At 27.1% G+C, this 23,209-nt stretch overlaps 3 protein-coding genes across 16 annotated transcripts; 1 reads left to right on the forward strand and 2 right to left on the reverse strand.

Moving 5' to 3' along the window:
• Window positions 1-220: 220 nt before the first annotated feature.
• Iswi (nucleosome-remodeling ATPase imitation SWI) lies at window positions 221-4,061 on the forward strand. The gene has a single exon (XM_012488643.3). The coding sequence runs from the start codon at window positions 398-400 to the stop codon at window positions 3,425-3,427; it is 3,030 nt and encodes a 1,009-aa protein (XP_012344097.2). The 5' UTR covers window positions 221-397; the 3' UTR covers window positions 3,428-4,061.
• A 2,474-nt stretch (window positions 4,062-6,535) lies between these two features.
• Window positions 6,536-10,319, reverse strand: LOC100872062 (CUE domain-containing protein 2). Its single transcript, XM_003695173.4, has 5 exons — window positions 10,202-10,319; window positions 9,261-9,350; window positions 8,801-9,137; window positions 8,265-8,438; window positions 6,536-8,060 (listed from the first exon to the last, which is right to left on the reverse strand). The coding sequence occupies exons 2-5, from the start codon at window positions 9,347-9,349 to the stop codon at window positions 7,800-7,802; spliced, it is 861 nt and encodes a 286-aa protein (XP_003695221.1). The 5' UTR covers window position 9,350; window positions 10,202-10,319; the 3' UTR covers window positions 6,536-7,799.
• An 819-nt stretch (window positions 10,320-11,138) lies between these two features.
• LOC100871388 (uncharacterized) lies at window positions 11,139-21,669 on the reverse strand. Of its 14 annotated transcripts, none has more exons than XM_086907665.1 (8): window positions 21,514-21,649; window positions 19,010-19,094; window positions 18,514-18,690; window positions 17,896-18,148; window positions 17,629-17,748; window positions 13,684-13,943; window positions 13,252-13,602; window positions 11,139-13,173 (listed from the first exon to the last, which is right to left on the reverse strand). In XM_086907665.1, exons 2-8 carry the CDS (start codon window positions 19,013-19,015, stop codon window positions 12,559-12,561), a joined length of 1,782 nt encoding a protein of 593 aa, XP_086763791.1. In that variant the 5' UTR covers window positions 19,016-19,094; window positions 21,514-21,649; the 3' UTR covers window positions 11,139-12,558. The 14 variants fall into 14 exon arrangements, with proteins under 14 accessions (XP_086763791.1, XP_086763797.1, XP_086763798.1 ...); XM_086907671.1 differs by having other exon boundaries at window positions 18,514-18,711; XM_086907672.1 differs by lacking the exon at window positions 21,514-21,649 and adding an exon at window positions 20,443-20,858 and having other exon boundaries at window positions 18,514-18,711.
• Window positions 21,670-23,209: the final 1,540 nt, after the last annotated feature.

The following is a 23,209-nucleotide window of genomic DNA, read 5'->3' on the forward strand; positions in this document are numbered from 1 at the left end:
ATTATTAAAAAAAAGAACTAATTATCATTTCAAATATACAAATTTTACTTCGAAACTTTTCATTGAGTGAAAAAAGCATAGTATATATTATCAATATAATTTCTATCAATAAATATGTTTGAAAATACGCGATACTTGTTTAAAATATATTTGAATATTCCCTCTCGTAACGTGACGTATTCGACAAATGCTTATAGATGGCGTTATTTATAGCGTAGTTTTGGAGGGATAACACGATCCACTATGGCGGTGATTGATGTTATGCGTTTGTGATCATCACGGTAAAGATCGGATCTAATATACGAATACTCAGTTAAATCAAACACATCTTTAAATATATGTTAAATTAATTAAAACTCTACTTGTACACATAAAAAGTACGTCAAAAACAATCAAAATGTCAAAACCGGACGAAAATGCAGACACAGGAGATACGGGAGATAATTCAAATGGATCTTCAGCCGAAACCACGTCGTCCCGAGGTGGTGATTTTGAAACAAAACTAGAAACTGATCGAAGTAAACGATTTGATTATTTACTAAAACAGACAGAAATATTCTCCCATTTTATGACAAACAATCAGAAAGATAAGGCTGGAAGTCCATTAAAAGTTAAAGCTGGCAGACCTAGAAAACAGCCAGAAAATCAAGTAAAAACTGATTCCGGTGATCATAGACACCGTAAAACAGAACAAGAAGAAGATGAAGAATTATTGGCTGAAAGTAATGCTAGTGTTGCGCCAACGACGCGTTTCGAATCTTCGCCACACTACATCAAATCCGGTGAGTTACGAGATTATCAAATAAGAGGTTTGAATTGGATGATATCATTATACGAGCATGGTATCAATGGAATTTTGGCTGATGAGATGGGTCTTGGTAAGACTCTTCAAACTATTTCATTGCTAGGATATATGAAACATTTTAGAAACATTCCTGGCCCACATATAGTCATTGTTCCTAAATCTACTTTGGCAAATTGGATGAATGAATTTAAAAAATGGTGTCCAAGTTTAAGAGCAGTGTGTCTCATTGGAGATGCAGAGACTCGAAATACTTTCATTAGAGAAGTTATGATGCCTGGGGAATGGGATGTTTGTGTAACATCTTATGAAATGGTTATAAAAGAAAAATCAGTATTCAAGAAGTTTAATTGGCGTTATATGGTAATTGATGAAGCTCATAGAATAAAAAATGAAAAATCAAAATTGTCAGAAATCTTAAGGGAATTTAAAACAGCCAATCGTCTTCTATTAACAGGAACACCTTTACAAAATAATCTTCATGAACTATGGTCCTTGCTCAATTTTTTATTACCAGATGTATTTAATAGTTCAGATGATTTTGATTCTTGGTTTAATACTAATAGTTTCTTAGGTGATAACTCTTTAGTTGAAAGATTACACGCTGTCCTTCGACCATTCCTTTTAAGACGCTTGAAATCTGAAGTAGAGAAAGGACTCAAACCTAAAAAAGAAATTAAAGTATACATTGGTCTTAGTAAAATGCAAAGAGAATGGTATACCAAGGTACTTATGAAAGATATAGATATAGTCAATGGTGCAGGGAAGATTGAAAAAATGAGATTGCAAAATATTTTAATGCAGCTACGCAAATGTTGTAATCATCCATATTTATTTGATGGTGCAGAACCTGGACCTCCTTATACAACTGATGAACATCTTGTTTATAATTGTGGTAAAATGGTAATCTTGGATAAATTGTTGCCAAAATTACAGCAACAAGAATCACGAGTTCTCATATTTAGTCAAATGACCAGAATGTTAGATATTTTAGAAGATTATTGTCACTGGAGAGGTTTTCAATATTGTCGTTTAGATGGTAATACAGCACATGAAGATAGACAGCGTCAAATTAACGAATACAACGCACCGGGAAGTGAGAAATTCATTTTTATGTTGTCAACTCGTGCCGGTGGTTTAGGTATTAATTTAGCAACGGCAGATGTAGTTATTATTTATGATTCTGATTGGAATCCACAAATGGATCTACAAGCGATGGATAGAGCTCATCGCATAGGTCAACAAAAACAAGTTCGTGTATTTAGGTTTATCACAGAAAATACTGTAGAAGAAAAGATAGTGGAACGTGCGGAAGTTAAATTACGTTTAGATAAGTTAGTTATTCAACAAGGACGATTAGTGGATGCGAAGCAAACAGCATTGAATAAAGATGAAATGTTAAACATGATCAGGCATGGCGCAAACGAAGTATTTGCATCTAAAGACAGTGCTATTACAGATGAAGATATAGATACCATTCTTCAAAAAGGTGAAGCTAGAACCGAGGAGATGAAACAGAAATTAGAAAGTTTAGGTGAATCATCTTTGCGTAACTTTACCGTAGACGCACCAACGGATTCTGTCTATCAGTTTGAAGGTGAGGATTATCGCGAAAAACAAAAAATTCTTGGTATAGGGAATTGGATAGAACCGCCAAAACGCGAGCGTAAAGCCAATTACGCAGTTGATGCATATTTCAGAGAAGCTCTTAGAGTTTCAGAACCAAAAGCTCCAAAAGCCCCTAGACCTCCAAAGCAACCAATTGTTCAAGATTTCCAGTTTTTCCCGCCACGATTATTCGAATTACTTGATCAGGAGATATATTACTTTCGACAAACAGTTGGATATAAAGTTCCAAAGAATCCAGAGCTTGGATCGGATGCTGCCAGAATTCAAAAGGAAGAGCAACGTAAAATAGATGAAGCTCAACCTTTAACCGACGACGAGGTTGCAGAAAAAGAGAAATTGCTGACTCAAGGGTTCACGAATTGGACAAAAAGAGACTTTAATCAATTCATAAAAGCCAATGAAAAATATGGTCGAGATGATATTGAGAATATAGCTAAGGAAGTAGAAGGAAAAACTCCTGAAGAAGTCATGGAATACTCAGCCGTTTTTTGGGAACGTTGTCATGAATTACAAGATATAGACAGAGTAATGGCTCAAATTGAACGAGGAGAAGCAAAAATACAGAGAAGAGCCGGAATCAAAAAAGCTTTGGATGCCAAAATGGCAAGGTACCGTGCTCCCTTTCATCAATTGAGGATAGCATATGGAACAAATAAAGGTAAGAATTATACTGAGGAAGAAGATCGATTTCTCGTGTGTATGTTACATAAACTGGGCTTTGATAAAGAAAACGTGTATGAGGAGCTTCGTGCCACAGTCAGATCGGCGCCACAATTTCGTTTTGATTGGTTTGTGAAATCGCGCACAGCTTTAGAATTACAACGGCGATGCAATACATTGATCACGTTGATCGAACGTGAAAATCAAGAGTTGGAAGAACGAGAGAGACAAGAAAGAAGGAAAAAAGGTGGCAGTATTGGAGCAAAACCTGCGTCGAAACGGAAACAAGAAAATCTACCGGCACCACAAGATAAACCACGAAAAAAGAAAAAATAAAAAAAAGAAATACGCTTCAATTCAAAGAGCACGAACTTGACCTGTAATAATTTTTCCATCGTTCATTTTCCTTTAAGATATTAACGATCTATTATCGTTTCAAATTCAAAGGGACCTGTAAAAGCCGCAAATTCGTTCTTTTTCATCCCCTGCAATCTTTAATATTTCAATATAATTTGACTTGCTTTTTTAATGATAAAAATCACAAAGAATCATCTTTAAAAATCATAAAGAAAACTAATTAACAATAAAACAATGTATCTAATATTAACAAACATAGGTTGACAGCAATATTCGAAATGGTTTTGCATGTGTAACCTTGGCACGATAACTTTTTATATTTATACGTATCAAGTGATTTCAATTCACCTCGTGAATATTAAAGTCAAGTTATAGTTATTTGACACTGATGAAGAAAAGTGAGACTTTTTTTATACATATATACTTAATTATCATGAAAACGTTACACACACTACCATCTATGTATTACACAAAACCACATACGTACCTTGATTTAATTTTACATGAATAATTGTAATGCAATATTACGTGAACGATTTTATTTATTTGCTATGATTTTAAAAGGCATTGTAATTCGTTTTACGAATAAAATATATGCCGCATTATATAAACATTTAATGTGTTTGATCAATTATTAATTATTACCTTATTAAGTGAATATAACAAATTAAAAAATATCCGAAGATAGTGAATAATATACGAAGAAAATTTAAATTGTGTTTATATATATATATATAATTATGTTTATTAATTTCAGAATTCATAGCATAAGAAAAAAAAAGATATAACTCAAATTACTTATTCCTAGATTAAATTTTATAGAAAATAAAAGTAAATAACATAGTATCCTAATTATACATAAATCCATATATTTTAAATACTGAATATATTATGGATATTTTATGATAACAAAAAATTAATTACCACCAAAATTAAATCATAAATATATAAGTTTTCAATTTGCAAGAAAACTTCAATATTCATGAAACTAATATTTATTGCATTCTAGCAATAATATTTTTTCATATTTTTCATATTTATTTAATATCTTATTAAAAATTTCTAATTTCATAATTATAATAAAAAAGAAATTTTTAATTACGAGAAATTATAATTTTAAGAATATTTTAATCAATATACTAGTTATACATTTTTTTTTATAAATGCGTAATTAAACTATTGACTATATTTTATAGTTTACGTATAATTTTAAAAAACATTATTAAGAAATTATATTGTAAATTCATCGAAGTATTATAAAAAAAAACATGAAAAATATAATATCTTTTAATAAATAAAATGTCATAAAAAGTATTTAAAATTAAAAGTTAAATTTTTATTACTGTGTTATATTAACATTATAAAAAATAAATTTTTAATAAATATTGAAAGGCAAAATAGAATAATTAAATATTTCTTTCTTTTTTTTCTGACTAAATTAATTTTTAGATTATAAGAATCATTAATATCATCAAGGATTATTCTAATCTATTTTAATAATAGTTAATATAACAGTTAGCAGTTTTAATTGATACTGATTTTTAAGAATGAATTTCTCATTATTTTAGTATTAATAAAATAAAGTATCAAATTAAATATTTTAACAGATAATAAATATTTTACATAATATTATTTATAATAAAATATGTCTAATATCGCTAATCTAAAAAGAAACAAAATAAAAATATTCTTATGTTACATCAAAGGATATACAGAAAAATTTGAAAGAAATTAAAGTGCCTCGTTTTATGATAATTGCTTATCCTATTAATTTTATTTTTTTTTTTCAATTTACTTTGATTTTCTTCTTTTTTTTTTTTTTTTATTTTTTAAATATTTCTTTAATGTATCGCTATCTTAATTTACTACACATACTTTCGGAAATGTTACAGCAATATCATTCTGTCTGAGATTAATCGGCAGTAGAGTACATTTAGTTTACAATGAATGTAATATATTCATCAATAATTACAATTATTAGAAATAATAATGTAATTTTCTATAATGTTATACATATAAATCATTTATGGCAAGGATTGGCCCAACTATAAATTATTTTAATGTATATAAAATTATCCATACAATTTAGATAAGTTACATTTCGTATTTGGTTAGAAATAGAAAAATTATAGAGAAAAGTTAAGCAAAATAGGAAGGTATGTAATTTAAGACCTTATACATTTAAGAACAAAAAATATACTTTTTTTTAAATAGAAAAAAATAAAATTATTAATTATTTTGATTTTGTAAAACTTGATAATTATATGAAAAACAGAACAAAATAGGACAATATTTTATTTTTTTTATTATATTCAAGTTATAACCATACCAAAAACGAAATTTACTCTGTATATACGTATATTTGCATATGTATATTTCTTTTCCTTTTTATTTTATTAAAATTTTTTATTAATAATTAAAATAAAAATTTCTAAACAATTAAAATAATAAGAAAGTTATATGCTTGACAAAATGAATAATAAAAATAATAAAATTTAACGCTTTACTGATTAAATAGCGTATAAATGGGCCTAATTAAAATATGAAAATATAAATTTATATTTCCGATTAACACATTTTTTATATCGACAATTAGCAGTTACGATATATGATCAAAATTTGATGTCTCTATAAATTCATTCTTTAATATATATTACTGCAAGTGTATATCACTTGATTTTATTAATATTCTAAAGTTTGAATGATTATATCTGTCTACATTTTAAAGTTTGCAATAATGGCAATAACAATAGTAATACCAATAAATTACATAGCGCGATAAACAATTTTTCATCCCGCTTATGTATTTAATATAAATGTATATATATGTATATATAAATATATAATGTATAGTATACATATATATATAAATATATATACAATATATATTTTTTTGTACCTAATACGTATACTACAATTTATTATCTAAAATCTACAACTTGATTATAATTGCTCTGCGATATCAAAGAATTTAGCATATACGCAGTTTATTTCTATTACAGAATTTGGATATTTTTCTTTTTACAATATTATATTAAATTTTAAATGAATTTCGATTATATTATAGACAATAATTATAACTATGCATGCTTAGAAGTTATTTATTTGAAATTTTTCATTTTTTTTGAGTAAATGTGCACATAAAAATTCCTAAATTTTTTTATTATATATAATTTTATTTTAGTGCTTTTGCAAGAAACCAAACTTCTTGCACAGATATTGTTTCACTTATTTTATAATTCTTACGTACGTTTCATTACATACATAGTGATATAGAGAGATAGATAGAGATAGATTGAAAGAGAAAAAGAAAGAGATTTCACTCAATTTGAGTAATGTTTCGGAACAATCAACTAAATTAATCTTACTGTTAACATTATAAAATATACAAGCCTAGCCTATTTCAAAAAATATCAGCACATTGTGGACTTAATAATAATAGTTAATATAACAATAGTACGATATTCACTGGAAATATGAGACACACAACATGTTTAATAAATAAAATGTGCTTATTATTTTAACAATAAAAAAAAAGTTTGCATTTGTTGAAAATGCAAAATAAAATTCGACATTGTATCGCAGAAATTGAGTTTTAAGTTTAATAATTGAGTTTACAGTGGTCATTTTTTATTCAATAAAGAAAATTCATGAATTATATAAATTTATATAAATTATATAACTTTCAAATTAAAAAAATAACAAAATATTAAAAAATTTCTTTTTTCATTTACATTATATTTATTTATGATTTTGTTATCATATAAATTTTTTTGAATTAAAAATTTATTGATTATTATACTCAATAAAGAATAGAAAATGACCATCACACTCAATGAAGAGTAAAATGTTTCAAACGTAAATTAATTATACGTTAACAGGTACTTAAACTGTGATATATTGTTATTATTATTATTATTAATATTAATAATAATATTAATAGTATTAATGATTTTATATTATATTAATATCAATAATAATAATAACAATAGCGATGTCTCATTAGGGAAAAGTTTTCATTGATCTATATCGTAAACGGTACATCGTATATATATATATACGTGGTTTTTTAAAATGCTACAAATCTCTTGCGTCAGATCACAATAAGGATAATATCACACATAAAAGGACAAAAAAGATAGTTCTAAAATTGATAAAAATGATTGCGAAAGATGATTGTGAGACAAAATCAACTGAAAGCAGGAACAAAATGGATAGTGCTACAAATATAGAAATTCAACGCCCTATCCGTACTCTTTTTTAAGCAATACAAGAGAATGTAAGTGAAAGCTTAATTTGAAATTAGATGCCTCCAAGGGGGTGGATCAGGGGGTGGAGGCAAAGGGACTGGTTACGGTCGGCAATGACCTCTTTTTCTACCACCTTCATTCCCATCTTCCTCTTCACCACCTCTTCTGACTTCAGTATAACGTTCACCTTTCACACTTACAATCTTGTTATCTAAATAACGTACTAATTTTTTTGGTTCCGTTTTCGGGGCAACTGGACGATGCTCACGTGAATCATCATCTCTATCAACGTAACTATATCGTGCGATGATACGTGATTTCAATTCCTCATCATTTACTCTGGCCTTGTTACGACCATTTGGCTACAGAAGATAATTATGCTATTTTATTTCATTTAATATATAATTGCTTTACTAGTAGTATAAAATACATATGCATTCAATATTTTAAATTAATAGTAAATTATCTAAGATCATGTAAGATATATGATATATTTTTTGATTAAAATATGTATATATATATATATATATATATACTTAGGAATAAATTCAAAACTAAATACTTACTGTTAAAAAAGTAAGATTACTAACAAGACTTTGTCCTGCTTCTTGTCTATGAAGTGCAAGCTGTGCTGCTTTTGCTATATCACCACCTGCAACTGCTAAGCAATGTCTAGCTTCTGCTGGACTTGCAGCTGGAAACATTTCTTGCAGAAGTGCTACTTGATGCCAAGATGATTCCTAATATGTGATATATTTATATTTTATTTTATTTTAGTATATACTATTATTTAGTATTTTAGTATATACCAATAAATAAAATTTGTTATATAAATAAAAAAAGATATGACAACTAAAAATAACCATGTCAGCTTTTTTGATACTAAATTTCATTCTAAGATTAGTTTATTGTTGTAAAATAGTATTATTTGAAAATTAATAATATAAAAATTTTTTACACGTAACTAAATTTTTCAAAATTCAAATTTCAATATTTAAATTTTTCACATTTTAAATTATGAAAAAAAATGAATAAATATGATGCAACTAATTTAATTAAAAAAATATATATTTAATTTATGAAAAAATTAAATAGAGCTTACTTCTGAAAAATATTCTCCACTGGAATCACTTCCAGCATCACTTGTTTCTGAGAGATGATGAACTCTCATTCTTTGTGTACCAGGAGGTAATAAAGCTGTTAAACTAATATGACTCAAAGGATCCTGAGGTTGGCAATTTTCATTTTCTTTAGTTTCTTGCCGTAATTTGCTTTCAATATCTAACAACCATTTAGATACTGCTTCTTTTTCAATGGTAGAAAACTCAGGAAGGCAAGCAGAAACCATTTCACATAATCCATCAACATCCAAGTCTTCTTCAAGTGCACTTTCTTCTACCATACTTACCACATAGCTCAAAACAATATCATCTATTAAACTAGAAATAATATCTTTATAAATTACAAACATACATTAAATATATATAGATTTATATATATAGATTTCATACAATTTTTCAAATTATAGATAAAAAAACATTTTTATTTATTTTTTTTTTTACCTTAATTGGGCAGTGGGTACCTCTTTCCTCACAAAACTAAATAAAGACTTTTTGACTAATTCTTCTTTTTCATCCATTGTACGATTCATTCTAAAAAATTTATAATAATCTATTAAATATAAAATATATTTTTTATATTTATTTAAAAGTCATCTATTAAAAATATAAATATAGATCTAATCTGTTGTTTTTCTATTTATTTATTATTCTATTTATAAATTTATATTTTTCTAAAATAATTAGTTCATTAATAAATTTGATTTTTCTTAAAATAATATTATTTTATTTTGTTAAAATAAAAATTTTATTTAATAATTTCATAAAAATAATAGTATTCTTGACAAAAAGGTTGATAATATTAATATGTCATAAAATATTTCTATTGTTAAGCAAAAGTCAATTTTATCAAAAAATTTACATAGCAGAAAAAATAGGATAAAAAAAATTTTACAAAAAATAATTGTAAATAATTATAATATATTAAATAAAAATTGTAAGTTCTAACATAAGCTTATCAATCAATTTCAATTTATTACATAGCATATTAACATTGTCAAATTTGACATCAAATTTTATTTAAAAAGTTCAAATTAAACATAGTTAAATAATTATCTTTCTAGATAGGTTAAGAGAAATAAAGCAAGGCCAATAACACACAATTTATAACAAAATTGCATTCAATGAAGAATTTTCATTAATATTTTTATCTTATACAAAATGACAAAAGAAATAATTTTTTTAATTGTATTGAACAACAAGAATTGAATAACAAGAATTATTAAGAAAAATGTAAGAGAAAGAGACAAGAAGAAATTGACAGAAAGGTGGTAGCAGCGCCGGTCACATCGAGCTCTTAACATTTTCGTTTATCTGCGGTAATCGAAGGATTCCATAAAATAATATTGATATAATTCATTGTGAAAATAGGCACAGGTACGAACCTGATCTTATTCACTTGTTCGAAGTCTCCGGATTGTACTTGAGGCTGAAAACTGATAAAAATTTCGTATACAAACAACGTTCCTCGATTTGACAGTTCGGTAAGGGGAGGGGTAAAGATAACGTGGCGCCATCGTGGTTGCGAGTTGCGACCTACTTTGGGATCAAATCAGCAATCCTAATATTACAATTTTAATATCGATATAACTCAAAAAGGAATAATTATTATATAGAATAAGATGATTTTCATTATATAATGAATTAAAATGTATATTTTTTTATATAAATATTATAAAATCTATTAGAATATGAATGTAAAAATTCAATTTATATCGAAACACTAATATTGATATTGTAATCCCTGGAATATTTGTTGTATAAATATTAATCAGTATGTAATTGAAATTATTTTACAAATAAATAAAATAGAATCAATTACTTTGTAAAATCATTTTAGAAATATATATATTATATTATAGCTTAAAAATTTAAAACTTTAAAAATAAATATTATATAAATATATTTTTTAAGAAATTGGAGCTTCAATATTTAAAATTATAATATTATATAATTATATTGTTATAGTCTCAATAATATAATTTAAAAACAAAAATTTAAATACATATAATAGAGAAACATAAAGAAACTATGTTTATATTCCTATAATAAATATAAAAGAAATTTAATATTTCTAATATTCATGTTTCATTTAAAAATAATACACATTTAATATATAATGTCTTTTATTATAATAGTTATGATGTCTCTTATTTATTATGATGACTTTTAATTTCTCTTATATATATTATATACATAATAACAAAAATATCATAAGCAAAATTAAGAAAAAAATATTTCATTTTTTTATTATATTATTACAATTCATAATAAATATTTAAAATATTAAAAATTTTTTAGAAAAAAAAGAGATAATACAAATTATTTTGCTATGTACTATTATAGCAATTTATTTATAAGACATAATTTCACATGTTACAATGTACATATACTTTCCAATCATATAGATATAGATTTTTACAATAAAATTTTGCCTCTAGCTTCTATGTAATATATACCATATACGTAGAATGTTACTTTTACATAACGCTTACATACAGGTATAATAATTTTTTTTTGAAAAAAAAAAAAAATACATAATTTTTAAAAATCTAAGAAAAAGATTACAATAATAAAAAATATAACATTGAGTTATCAATTTGTTAATTTTGCAATTTGATATAATATTAATTTTTTATGATTAATATATTATAAATGCATTGATTTTCTATTAATTTATTAGTAAAATCAGACATACCATTTCAAATAATGCATACATACAATATATATAATAAAAGAATAGAATAAACATAAAGAAAAATAAAACACAAAAAAACATTAATTTGTTGTACTGTTTCTTCATTAGATTATACTGCAAACGCTTTTCAAGTTAACAGGTACAACTTTTCATCAAAGAAGCAACATTCTTTGTATGTTATTAGCATATTTGTAATAGAAATAGAAAGGTAATCTGTAAATTTTCAACAATGATTCAAAGTAAAAATTGCATTATTTAAAATGATTGATTAACTTCTACTTGATTACTGAAGTTAATCTGAATTACAAGATTATAATATAAAAGTGTAGATCGAGTTTTTTTTAACAAATAAATTGTAATAATTAAAGATATGATATTATAATAATTAAAGACGTTGTAATAATTAAACGTCAATGTCAAACTCAAATTTTTAATTGTACGATTAAACTAAAATTAGTTATAGGTACTTTTGTAATTATATACAATTAATTAGTAATCTTTACTTAAATCATATTTTCTGGCATTATTTTTTGTATAGAAATATCAGTTTTGAACTGTGTACTTGGAGAAAATATTCGAAAGATATCCGATATATATCGTATCACTACGATTCATGTAGTAAGTGGTAAAAATAGTTTTACTTTTTTATCGTTTACGTTCTATTTACAATGTAGATGAAATATTTGCCATATTACTCTAAGAATAAATGATATATCATTATATAACTTCACACTATATTTTAATTGATCAAATATAAATAAAATAGAATTTTCAAATTATGAAATCTATTGTAACGATAAATTTTGTAAAACATTATCATAAAAATAATATATACATAATTATTATGTATTTTTAATAATTTCATAATTATGTATTTTTTGTATTAATTCTGAAAAAAAAAAAGAAAATAATCGAAATCAATATTCAATAAAAAATAAAGATTTCATGGCAATACTGGATGATTCTAAAAATCTATTTTAAAAAAATCAAACATAGATCTTATTTTAATAAACAAACCAAGTACTGAATTCACTGATTATCTTACTAAACTGGTTTTTTTTCTTTTGAACATTGTTCTTTTTTCACTCCATTTCCTTCGCCGACTTCAAGTTCAACAGAACTATCCTCTCTGGTTTCTTCTTTGCAATCTTTGTTCGTGGCTATTTCAGTTTCTTCGACTATATCTTGTTCCTGTTCTAAAAAGTCCGTAGGTACGAATTCCATTTGATCTTCGCTATCATTTATATCGGGCGGTTCAGGTATCTCACAGAAATTAATTTCTCTTTCACCATCAATAGTTTCATTACCACCTGGATCATCTTCTTCATGTAAACTCATAAGTTTGTCAAAGTTCGACGGAGTTGAACTGTCTTCATTATTTTCAGGAAATATCTCTGTAGGACTGAGAGGAATATCTAAAGGTTCAAGTTTAACTGTAGTAGTTGGTGATGTAGGTGTAACAGGTCGTTGTAAACGTATTTTAGTAAAGGGTTTTGGTTCAATTGGTTCTGAATGTTGTCGTTTTTGCGCACGTTTAGGACTAGCAAGCGTAGAAACTCCGGAAGTGGAAGCTTTTTCTTTGGTCTCTGAAGCGACTCGCGAAACTGGTTGAGATATTATTGGCTTTGATTGTGGAATAAGTAAAGGTGGTTTTGAATTCTATTAAAAAAATATATTTTATGAAAATTTGATTAACAAAATTATGTTTATTTAAAAAATAAAAAAATCATTATTCACCTGTGAAGAAGGATTGGGTCCAGCTAATCCTTTCACTTGTAATGCCTCAGCTGCATTCAATAGTTGGGGCAGTTTATCATGAGCTACATTCACTTCTCCGCGATACATAAATTTGACTAGTGCTTCAACTTCCCAAAATTTAAGATCTTTCATTAAAATAATTGGATGTTGACACGGATTTTCTCGTAATAAATCTGCGAGATAATCGCTACAGGATGACAATATCATTTTATGACACTTTAACGAACGGCCTTCGCAAGCCAATGTAACATCAACAAACTGTTCAGAATCTAGTAAAGATGGAAAACTGTTTTGCATATTACTATGATAACTGTTCCATCTTAAACAAACCTGAAAAACATATTGTATATTTTAGCTGCTATAAAATCTATATAGAAATATTATATATCTCATTATTTAAAAGCTCATTACCTCTGTAGGTTGTTGATGTACAATATTATGAGGTATTCCTTGACTAGTTTGTCGTGGTGGCATTTTAATAGTTGTAGGTGCAACCTGCTTTACTTTTAGGGGAATTGTTTTTAACACAAGAGTCTTTGGTTGACGTTGTTGTTGTTGCTGCTGTGATATAGGTGCTGGTGCAATGTTTCTAATATGAGATCTTACCAAGGACTGCGCTGCTATTCTTATAGTTTTGCCAGTTGAATTACTTGAAGAAGGTGATTGTAATACTGAAAAAAAAAAATCATTTTTATTATTCTAATCATAAATAAACATAATATATTTTATAAAAAGACAAATAATTTATTATTTTTTATATTTATCAAAATGAGTCTCCAGAAGATATCAAAAAAATATTTTAAAAACTGTATGTGCAACTATTTGATATTTAAAAAAATGAAAAATACTTTAATTATAGATTTCGATATTAATTTATAAAAAAAGTACAAACATAAAACTTAATTTTATTTTATATAATTATAATTTATATTTAGCTTTATATAATAATATTTGTTAACACTTTAAATAATTGTCAAGTCACATAGCATCATTTTTCCAGCATATAAAATATCTCCAACTACCATTACCATGATAATGACTGCCAATGAGTCTGCCACCGTGATGTACTCTAAGATGTCGATGAAGATTCGTTGTACCACATTGACGTGGATTCGCTCCGCCTCTGACAACAACCGCACCGCAAATTCGACATTGAGCTCGCAAAGGATCATTTGCACATAGGTCAAAATGTGCCCAAACTGCGCTTGGATTTGTCATCGCACGAAGGCTACGTGTATGGGAACGAACACGGTGTGTAGCACCTGCATGACGATTAGTCGAAGGTGATAGAGATGGCAATTCAGCCGCCTCTAAATAAAAATCTTTTTCATCTTCAGGTTCTTGCTTCATCGCGATATCCTCGAGCCGAATGGCCTCCACGATATCCTCGTTGGAAGACGTGGTGACCGATGTGTTGCAATTTCGACCAGGTTGCTGTCCCTGCAGGAGTTGGCGGCTAGTCAGCTTCACGGTGTCCTTACAGGCCACCAGTACAAGCCGACCCGCCGTTGTAGCCGTCGTCTTCGTTCTTGTCGCGCTGCTTACGATTTGACCTCCACGCCAACTTCGCAGCGCGTTTTCTCTGCGAAAACGCGATATTCTAAGATAACGCTTAACGAAAAACATCCTTTTGTGTGGACATGGTTTCACGAATTAATTATGTGGAGCAACATCTTTCTCGATATAGTAAGATATTCTAATTAACTTCTTTTTTTCAAGAAGAACAATTTAAAAGAATAAAGAAGAAAAGATGAACTATTGTAATAACAATCAAAATTCTAATTTTTGAATAAATTCAAAAACATTTGTAATAATAATTATAATTTAATTATAATTAATAAATAAATTTAGTAAATAAATCTATGACAAGATTTGTCGATTGATGAGAACTATCATCATTGTATAACTTTCTTTAAATATCAAATTGATGAAATTTGATATTAAATTACAATTTTTAATTATGCGAAATAATTTTGTAAGAGAATGCGAATAAATAGATATATAGAATATCTTTTTATCGTTTAATTTTTATAATATTAATGAATTAAATGAATTAATATTATTCAAAATAATATATTTTACAATATCTTGAAAAAATTTAATATAATTAATAATATATTTATCTAATGATATAAATACTATAATTGAATTTCAATATATCGACGAGAAATATATTTCATAATTCTGGATATAAGATTTCATATGCTCATAAGGAAAAATATATTTAAATAGTATGATACATATAAGTTTTTTGGCATGTAATATTACTATAAAAAGTGCTAAAGATAATCATACAGTGAGTAGATAAAATACATATGTGCGTCCACATTCTATCTTTCTCGTTTCTCAATACCTCTTTATTACTCCCACTTCTTTTAGCACACTGTGTCATCACTCAGCAGACAACACACGGATAATACGTATTAACGATTTATCCGATGAGAACGTCTGATAGTATAGCACGTATATTACGCAGGTTAGATCGATATTGCATTGTAACGTAAAACAAACGATCAACCGTAAAAAATTTAAATTTTTAAATTTCATTTTATAAAACTATGCGTATAATTGAAAACAATCTAAAAACATCTACGGAAGTTCTATCTACAAAGTTCCTTTTATTCCTTCTCTTCTCCCCTCCCTTTCCTGCTTCTAATCTCCCCTCCCTTTCACCACCACCAAACGACGTTTGCTGTCTCATTACGTTCCTTCGATCTTTCTCACTTTGCTTTTCTTTCCCTTTCTCCCTTGCTCCTTCTATCTTTTTCGCATTCTCTTACTCGCTCTTTTGTTCTTACTTAGTTCTCCCTCTCCTTCTTGCCTCCCCGAAGATCTCTCTTGAGCGACCGGCTATAAAATGGCAACCGTTGCGACTGAGCACGATATCGAGTGGCACACGCCACTGCTACGTCTACCGTACCTCTGTGCTTTTTTTCCTTGTGTCTTTGTTCCTCTCTTTTTTGTCATCTGTCGCAGCGTCACTTAATCCAATCCGGTCATTCGATTCGCGACTACGAACCGGTTCAATTTTGTGTTGTATCGCGTCAGAAACCGTTGTACCAACGACCACGCGACAATTTATTGACCCTTGCACGATTCCCAGGAGTGATATTCAAACTACACTACAAATTGTTCAATTTCTTTCACCGTGTTCTCGATTCTTTTTCGATCAGATCAACACTGGTTTTCTATCGCGTTATTCTCGGCGTGTCTAATCTCGTTGCCGTGTAAATGTCTAATGATTAAATCGGTATTGGATATGATCATCCGTAGCCAACGACTACACAAAGAAAAAAAATCGCCAAAAAATTCTGTTCCTTTTCTTTTATGGTACTCTTTTAATGTACAAATATGTACTCGAACGGAAGATCGTCGAATATAAGAATATATGTAGCTCGTGAGGGACGCGTTTGTATCTACTTGATCGACAGAATCGTTACTAAGTTCCGTGCAAGTTTTTTTCACGACGCGTCTCGACAATGTGGCTCTCTACGGAAGCGAAACGATTTTCCCCGAAGCCGAACCCGGGAGTGACTAAAATCGAAATCGGTGGACGAACAGGGGCGCGTCAGGGCGCGCATGTGCGACGGCGCCGCCGGTCGTCGACGCATATTATCCGTACCGTGTTTCGTGTTGCTATCGTGTGCGCGTTCCCGGGTCTCTCTTCGCTAAGGAATTACTAACCGACCTGATCACGTTCGACTCACTCGAGCCTCACCGAGCGAATTCTCATCGATCGGGAGCCGCTTCTACGGCTCTCTTTTTTTCGCGCGCATCTTTAAGATGCCCGCCATGTTGGAACAATATACATACAAGTGAAATATCTTGCTAATTGCCTTATGTTTACATATGTTTGAATATATTAGTTTACATAACAAATAATTTTTAAACTTTTTAAATTAAAATAAATATATATAATTATGGGTAATGTTAACTTAACGAAAAGAATTTATCATATATTTTTAACGTAATTATTTAAGTAAAAAATTTTAATACTAATTTAAAATTATAATTTTTATAAATGCAATAATTATACATGCTTTTCATATAAAAATAATTTTTATTTTAAGATCAATATAAATCAATATAGATAATTTAATGTGAGTATTGTAATAGATTTTGTTTTTACTTAGAAATTAATTATTTATTACTAATCTTCTGGAGATTCATTTAAATTTTATTAATAATCATTATAATAAAACTTATAATCAATTTTTTAGTTATTATATGAAAGAAATATGAATGCAATAAGTAAAAAGATTTCATTGAAAAATTATATATTCTATTCAATTACATTCCTAATATTTATATATGTAAATTTTAATTATTAAAAATATAAAACTTCAAAACACTTACTTTTTCTAGACGTGGCTCGGGTCTTCGGTCTCCTCTCTTTTTTCTCCTCTGGTAAATCATTTTCTATATGAACTACTCGTTGCGGCACGTTTATGGAATTGTCAGTATTTCCTTCAATATCTATAAAAAAACAGTTTATAATATTATATGATAAGAACATCTTTTTAAACGTGTTTTTTAGCTAATTACTTTAGTAATATATTAAGATAGTAATATATTAAACAATTAAATCGTCATCGACAAGTATATATTAACAAGTAAACTTACTCGTTAGCACACAAGGTTTACCAAGAGCCAAGTAACGTTTCCTGGCAACTTGAGCAGCCGCAAAATCTGGTTTATGATTGTGTTCCATACGCACCCTTGGCTTCGTGCAACTCGTAGTTGTGATAAGACTGCCTCTACAATGCATAGTTCTGCCGACGCATCTCCATCGGATATTATATGGTTGCTTTTTGTGCAGTGTATACATATAGCCATGATGAATTAATTTCGGTCCTCCTTTGTTTGATAATACAACCTATGATACAAATTTTTTTTTAAATTTTAAATTGTTGAAAAATTAAGTTATTATTATTTATTTGATATTTGAAATATTAATCAATATTTCAAAGTATTGATTTCAGTTTCTTGCAAATTAAATTAAAGATATAAAATAAAATTATGAATCGATTATGTAAATGTTTAATTATATTTTAAAATAAGAGATCACATTTAAATATTTGATTATCAGGAATAAAACATGATTTTTATTTAAAATAATATTCATCTTGTAATTATCAAATGTATTTTATTTTGTTTTTTAATATCTAATTTGTGAATTTATATAATAGCTAAATATTTATATAAATAATTTCATTATTTTTAAGGTTTTTTGTTTCGTACTTCAGCTACATTTGGGTCATCATCACCGATATTCTCAGAAAGAACGGACGACGTGGAAGCTTCTTCCTTGATTTGTGTTTTGTTTTCATTAGACACACTTTTAACACGTTGTGGCATCTTGTTTGTTATTTTTCTATTTTTCCTGCAAACTCTCAATCCAATACTTGTGTCATTGACCTAAAGAGATGATTGTTATTACTAAAAAAAAACATAAGTAAAAAAATTTAACCACATATGAATATGAATATATACATATATGAATATATATATATATATACTCAAAATAATCCAATTACTAATTTCTATTTTACATTTTTCTTTGGGAAAAAAATTACATACAGTTAATACAGAATTTATTTTTATAAAGAAAATTTCTATAAAAATATAACCATAAAAATAATTATAAGATTATAAGAAAAAGTTTCATTTTCGATTTTGAAAACAAGTCGATCGGAAAAGATTCATGGAGATCGTCGATCTTAAGTAATATACATACAGACATTGCACGATTTACGCAATTGCATGTTTGCTGGCTTCTATTACTGTGAAATCGTTCGAACTTCTCAGTGCCTATGCATGCGCTAAAAATAGTATAGAACAGAGAAATGAACAGTAGGTTTATAAAATCTTGAGAATCGTGCGTATTAGAAATTTTAGTATGTCTCGTATTCGTCTGCCGATTTTTTTTTTCTATTTCTTATTTTCTTGTTCGTTTTTTATCGCGCTATTTTATTCCCACGGATCTAAAATTGCACAGCGAGGCATACGGAGAAATTATTTGACTCAAATTTCATTACAAAAATAAAGATTTCGTATTGTTATTTCATAGTGAGAAATTAAAAATCAAATTTCTAAAAAAAATAAATACTCGATAGCAAATTCTTCAAACAGTATCTTAATAAAGTATAGTATTATAATAAATAGATACATATATATATATATATATATATATATATATATATATATATATTGTATTTATATATACATTCAAAAAAAACAAAAATATTAAATTGCTTTCGTTGAATTTATTATGTTTAAGAAAACAATTTTTTTTGTTAAACAACTTTTTGATTGCTTCTTTCTTATCAAATATGTATATGTATATAATATGTATTATATGTATTGTATGTATATAGATTTATTGCTTTTTTATTATTCTTCCAATACTTTTTTATTGACATTTTATTATTATTGCTCACATATAGATATTTTTAGTTCAAAATTAAATTTTTTATAACTTGAGAAATAATCAATCGTCCAAAGATGTCTCATACAAATTTTATATATTCACAAAAATTTAATCAAAGATTTTTTCTGATTTTTCGTTATCGCTATAAATTGATATTTATTTGGATGCATATATATTTTTTTGCAAATCAATATATTAATATATAAGAATAATTATTAATATATAAAATCAATATTTCTTTTTTTTTTTAAAAATAAAATTGTTAAATTTTTTTATTGTAAAAGTAAAGAAAATTAAAATTTAATTTTTAAAAAGGAAAAAAAATATTCATAAAAAAAAATTCATATTCAGAATTAAATATTAATATTTCGAAAATGAAAACACATGACATGCGATGTTTTCTCTTATAATCAAGAATATTAACATCTTGTGAAATATAATCTGTATATATAATTGATTAAAAATTTAATTTATTGTATAAAAGATAAAAAATTTCAAAATTATATAAATATATAGTAAAAGAACATGATGGTAATAATTATAAAAAAATATCAATGTTACCAAGTTTTAGAAAGTATAAAAAATAATCAATAAAATATTTAAAAAATTAAGACTGTTAATAACGCAGGCTTACTGGCACACGAAAGTGAAACGTTATACTAACTTTCATTGCATCGTTATTTACTGTACAATTAAATAAAATTGCTTTTAAATGAAAAGTATTGGATTATAATACTCACGTGTTACTGATGGGTAATTCAATCGCAAAATTCGTAGGAACAATCAAAATACTCTTATGTGTATAGATACAATATGTATTTGTATAAATAAAATAATATCGTAAAGAAAGAAGAAAACGGTAAGAATTCTAACGTTTCTTCGAGGAATTTAATCGCGGTTCTCGATCCTAATCGAGATGAATCGATATTTAGATAGCAAGCATGACCAATTTGCCGACCAGACTAGCTTATAGCCGTTTTCGGTGAAACTACTGAATGGTCAACAAAAATGGCGAAACTCTAGTGATTGGATTTTGCGCAATAAACGCCACGCTCTGGAACGTGGAATATGGCACCGGACAAGCGCAATCAATGAACGGCACTATGGCACCGTGCTGCACAGTTTATACGCGCGCCACGAACGATCATTTCATACTATTTACGCACTGATGGCGCGCGACATGAATTCATTATACGATCACCTAAGTTTTATACGTTTTACGATGTTACGTATCAAAATTCGCGTTGATGGAAACTGATACATAAAAAAACTAACAGCGATATGCTTATGTCTTGATTATATAAAATGAATAATAATAATATACATATATATATATACACATACATATATAAATATACATATATATATATATATATATATATATATATATATATATATATATATCAGAAATACATTGTAATTGCGTATTTATAACATAAAAGAATTGAATTGTCTTCGATAACAAAGTAATAAGAAGCAATCGAGAAAATCAGTACGTGCGATAAGAGATTCTGGATTGATAAAATTAGGAACATCCGGATCATTATGGACAAAAGCCAGTAACTATATTCGTTATCATGACTTGTGATTGGATGGATATAGTATAGGAATATATATTAATATTCATCTTACTATCTATTGTAATTTATAATAAAATCAAGAAATATTTTTCGTTTATTTTGTACATAATGAAATTGATCATCAAAATGCATTCATTTTTAATATATTGTTTGTTTAAAAAGTATAATAATTGCATAATATTGAACGAAATTTATATTTATTTTAGATACAAAAGATTATAAAATACTTACTATTTTGGTTACACTTTTTTTTATTACATTCTAATAATCAAGAATATATTGTTCTACTTTCTCTTTTTCTTTTTTTTTTACAATAATATTTTGTTACTGATTTGCGACTGATTCTTTACCTCTTACTTTTTATGGCATCATACTGCCATAGACTACATATAGAATAGATCTATCATCTTACGAGACTTTGTATGGTATGTTCTGAATTATCGATCATACAACAAGAAATTGTATATGCCATCTACGATTTAGAACCGCGAATTTAAAAATTACATTCACTTTAATGATTAATATTGATAAAATTAATAATAAAAAAATATTGGTTTTTTAAATTTTAATATTCAAAATTTGTACTATAAATATTCATATATATATAGCATATACATTTGATTAATTTAATTTAATTAAGCAATTTAAATTAAAATTAAAAAAATTTATGATATTAAAATATGCCACCATTGAAACCAATCAATTTTATGTAATTTATGTAATTTATATAAAACATTTTATATATTATCAAAAATAAAATCTTTTTCTTTATTTGTATCCTTGAATCTAGTATAAATAAGTACATTATTAAAAAACGATTAAAACAACAAATAGTAGTTTGCAGAGGTAGGTATAAAAACAAGGTAAGTATAGATAAATATAATTAAATATAAAATAATAAAAAATTTTTATTTCATAATATTTTCAAAAAATTTTACATGTTACACAAATTATATTCTCTTAATACAAAGTCGAAATTTTAGCCAAAAATTTCGTCCGTTCAAGAATTTCGAGAATTCCAGGAATTTGACGTCATTTCTAAGAATTTCGAAAATTCCAGGAATTTGACATCATTTCTAAGAAATTCGAAAATTCTAAGAATTTGACGTCATTTCCAGAAACTGCCGAATTTCTTGGAAAAATTTCTTGAACGACCTCCTGTCAACTTATGTTCTCCTAATACAAAGTCGAAATTTTAGCCAAAAATTTCGTCCGTTCAAGAATTTCTAAAATTCCAGGAATTCGACGTCATTTCTAAGAATTTTTAAAATTCCAGGAATTTGACGTCATTTCCAAGAACTGTCAAAATTCTTAGAAAAAATTTTCGAACGACCTCCTATCGACTCATGTTCTCCTAATACAAAGTTAAAAATTTAGCCAAAAATTTCGTTCGTTCAGGAATTTGAAAAATTCTAGGAATTTGACGTCATTTCTAAGAATTTTTAAAATTCCAGGAATTTGACGTCATTTCTAAGAAATTCGAAAATTCTAAGAATTTGACGTCATTTCCAAGAATTGCCGAAATTCTTGGAAAAAATTTTCGAACGACCTCCTATAGACTCATGTTCTCCTAATACAAAGTTGAAAATTTAGCCAAAAATTTCGTTCGTTCAGGAATTTGAAAAATTCCAGGAATTTGACGTCATTTCCTAAGAATTTTTAAAATTCCAGGAATTTGACGTCATTTCTAAGAATTTCTAAAATTCCAGGAATTCGACGTCATTTCTAAGAATTTTTAAAATTCCAGGAATTTGACGTCATTTCTTAGAATTTTTAAAATTCCAAGAATTTGACGTCATTTCCAAGAACTGCCGAAATTCTTGGAAAAAATTTTCGAACGACCTCCTGTCAACTCATGTTCTCCTAATACAAAGTTGAAAATTTAGCCAAAAATTTCGTTCGTTCAGGAATTTGACGTCATTTCCAA

This window comes from Apis florea, unplaced genomic scaffold (assembly GCF_048593485.1).
Source record: "Apis florea isolate Af1SG1 unplaced genomic scaffold, ASM4859348v1 contig_2897_pilon, whole genome shotgun sequence".
Lineage (NCBI taxonomy): Eukaryota > Metazoa > Arthropoda > Insecta > Hymenoptera > Apidae > Apis > Apis florea.

What these genes read in the sequence shown, in the direction of transcription:
- Iswi (XM_012488643.3), top strand. Translation starts at nt 398, where the DNA reads ATGTCAAAACCGGACGAAAATGCAGACACAGGAGATACGGGAGATAAT.
- LOC100872062 (XM_003695173.4), bottom strand. Translation starts at nt 9,349, where the DNA reads ATGAATCGTACAATGGATGAAAAAGAAGAATTAGTCAAAAAGTCTTTA. An exon ending in GTACCCACTGCCCAATTAAG is followed by an intron (nt 9,138 to 9,260) that starts GTAAAAAAAAAA and finishes TATTATTTCTAG; the next exon opens with TTTAATAGATGATATTGTTT. An exon ending in GTAATCTTACTTTTTTAACA is followed by an intron (nt 8,061 to 8,264) that starts GTAAGTATTTAG and finishes TATCTTCTGTAG; the next exon opens with CCAAATGGTCGTAACAAGGC.
- LOC100871388 (XM_003695168.4), bottom strand. Translation starts at nt 16,239, where the DNA reads ATGACAAAAAAGAGAGGAACAAAGACACAAGGAAAAAAAGCACAGAG. An exon ending in CATTGGCAGTCATTATCATG is followed by an intron (nt 13,944 to 14,300) that starts GTAATGGTAGTT and finishes TTTTTTTTTCAG; the next exon opens with TATTACAATCACCTTCTTCA. An exon ending in TACATCAACAACCTACAGAG is followed by an intron (nt 13,603 to 13,683) that starts GTAATGAGCTTT and finishes TATGTTTTTCAG; the next exon opens with GTTTGTTTAAGATGGAACAG.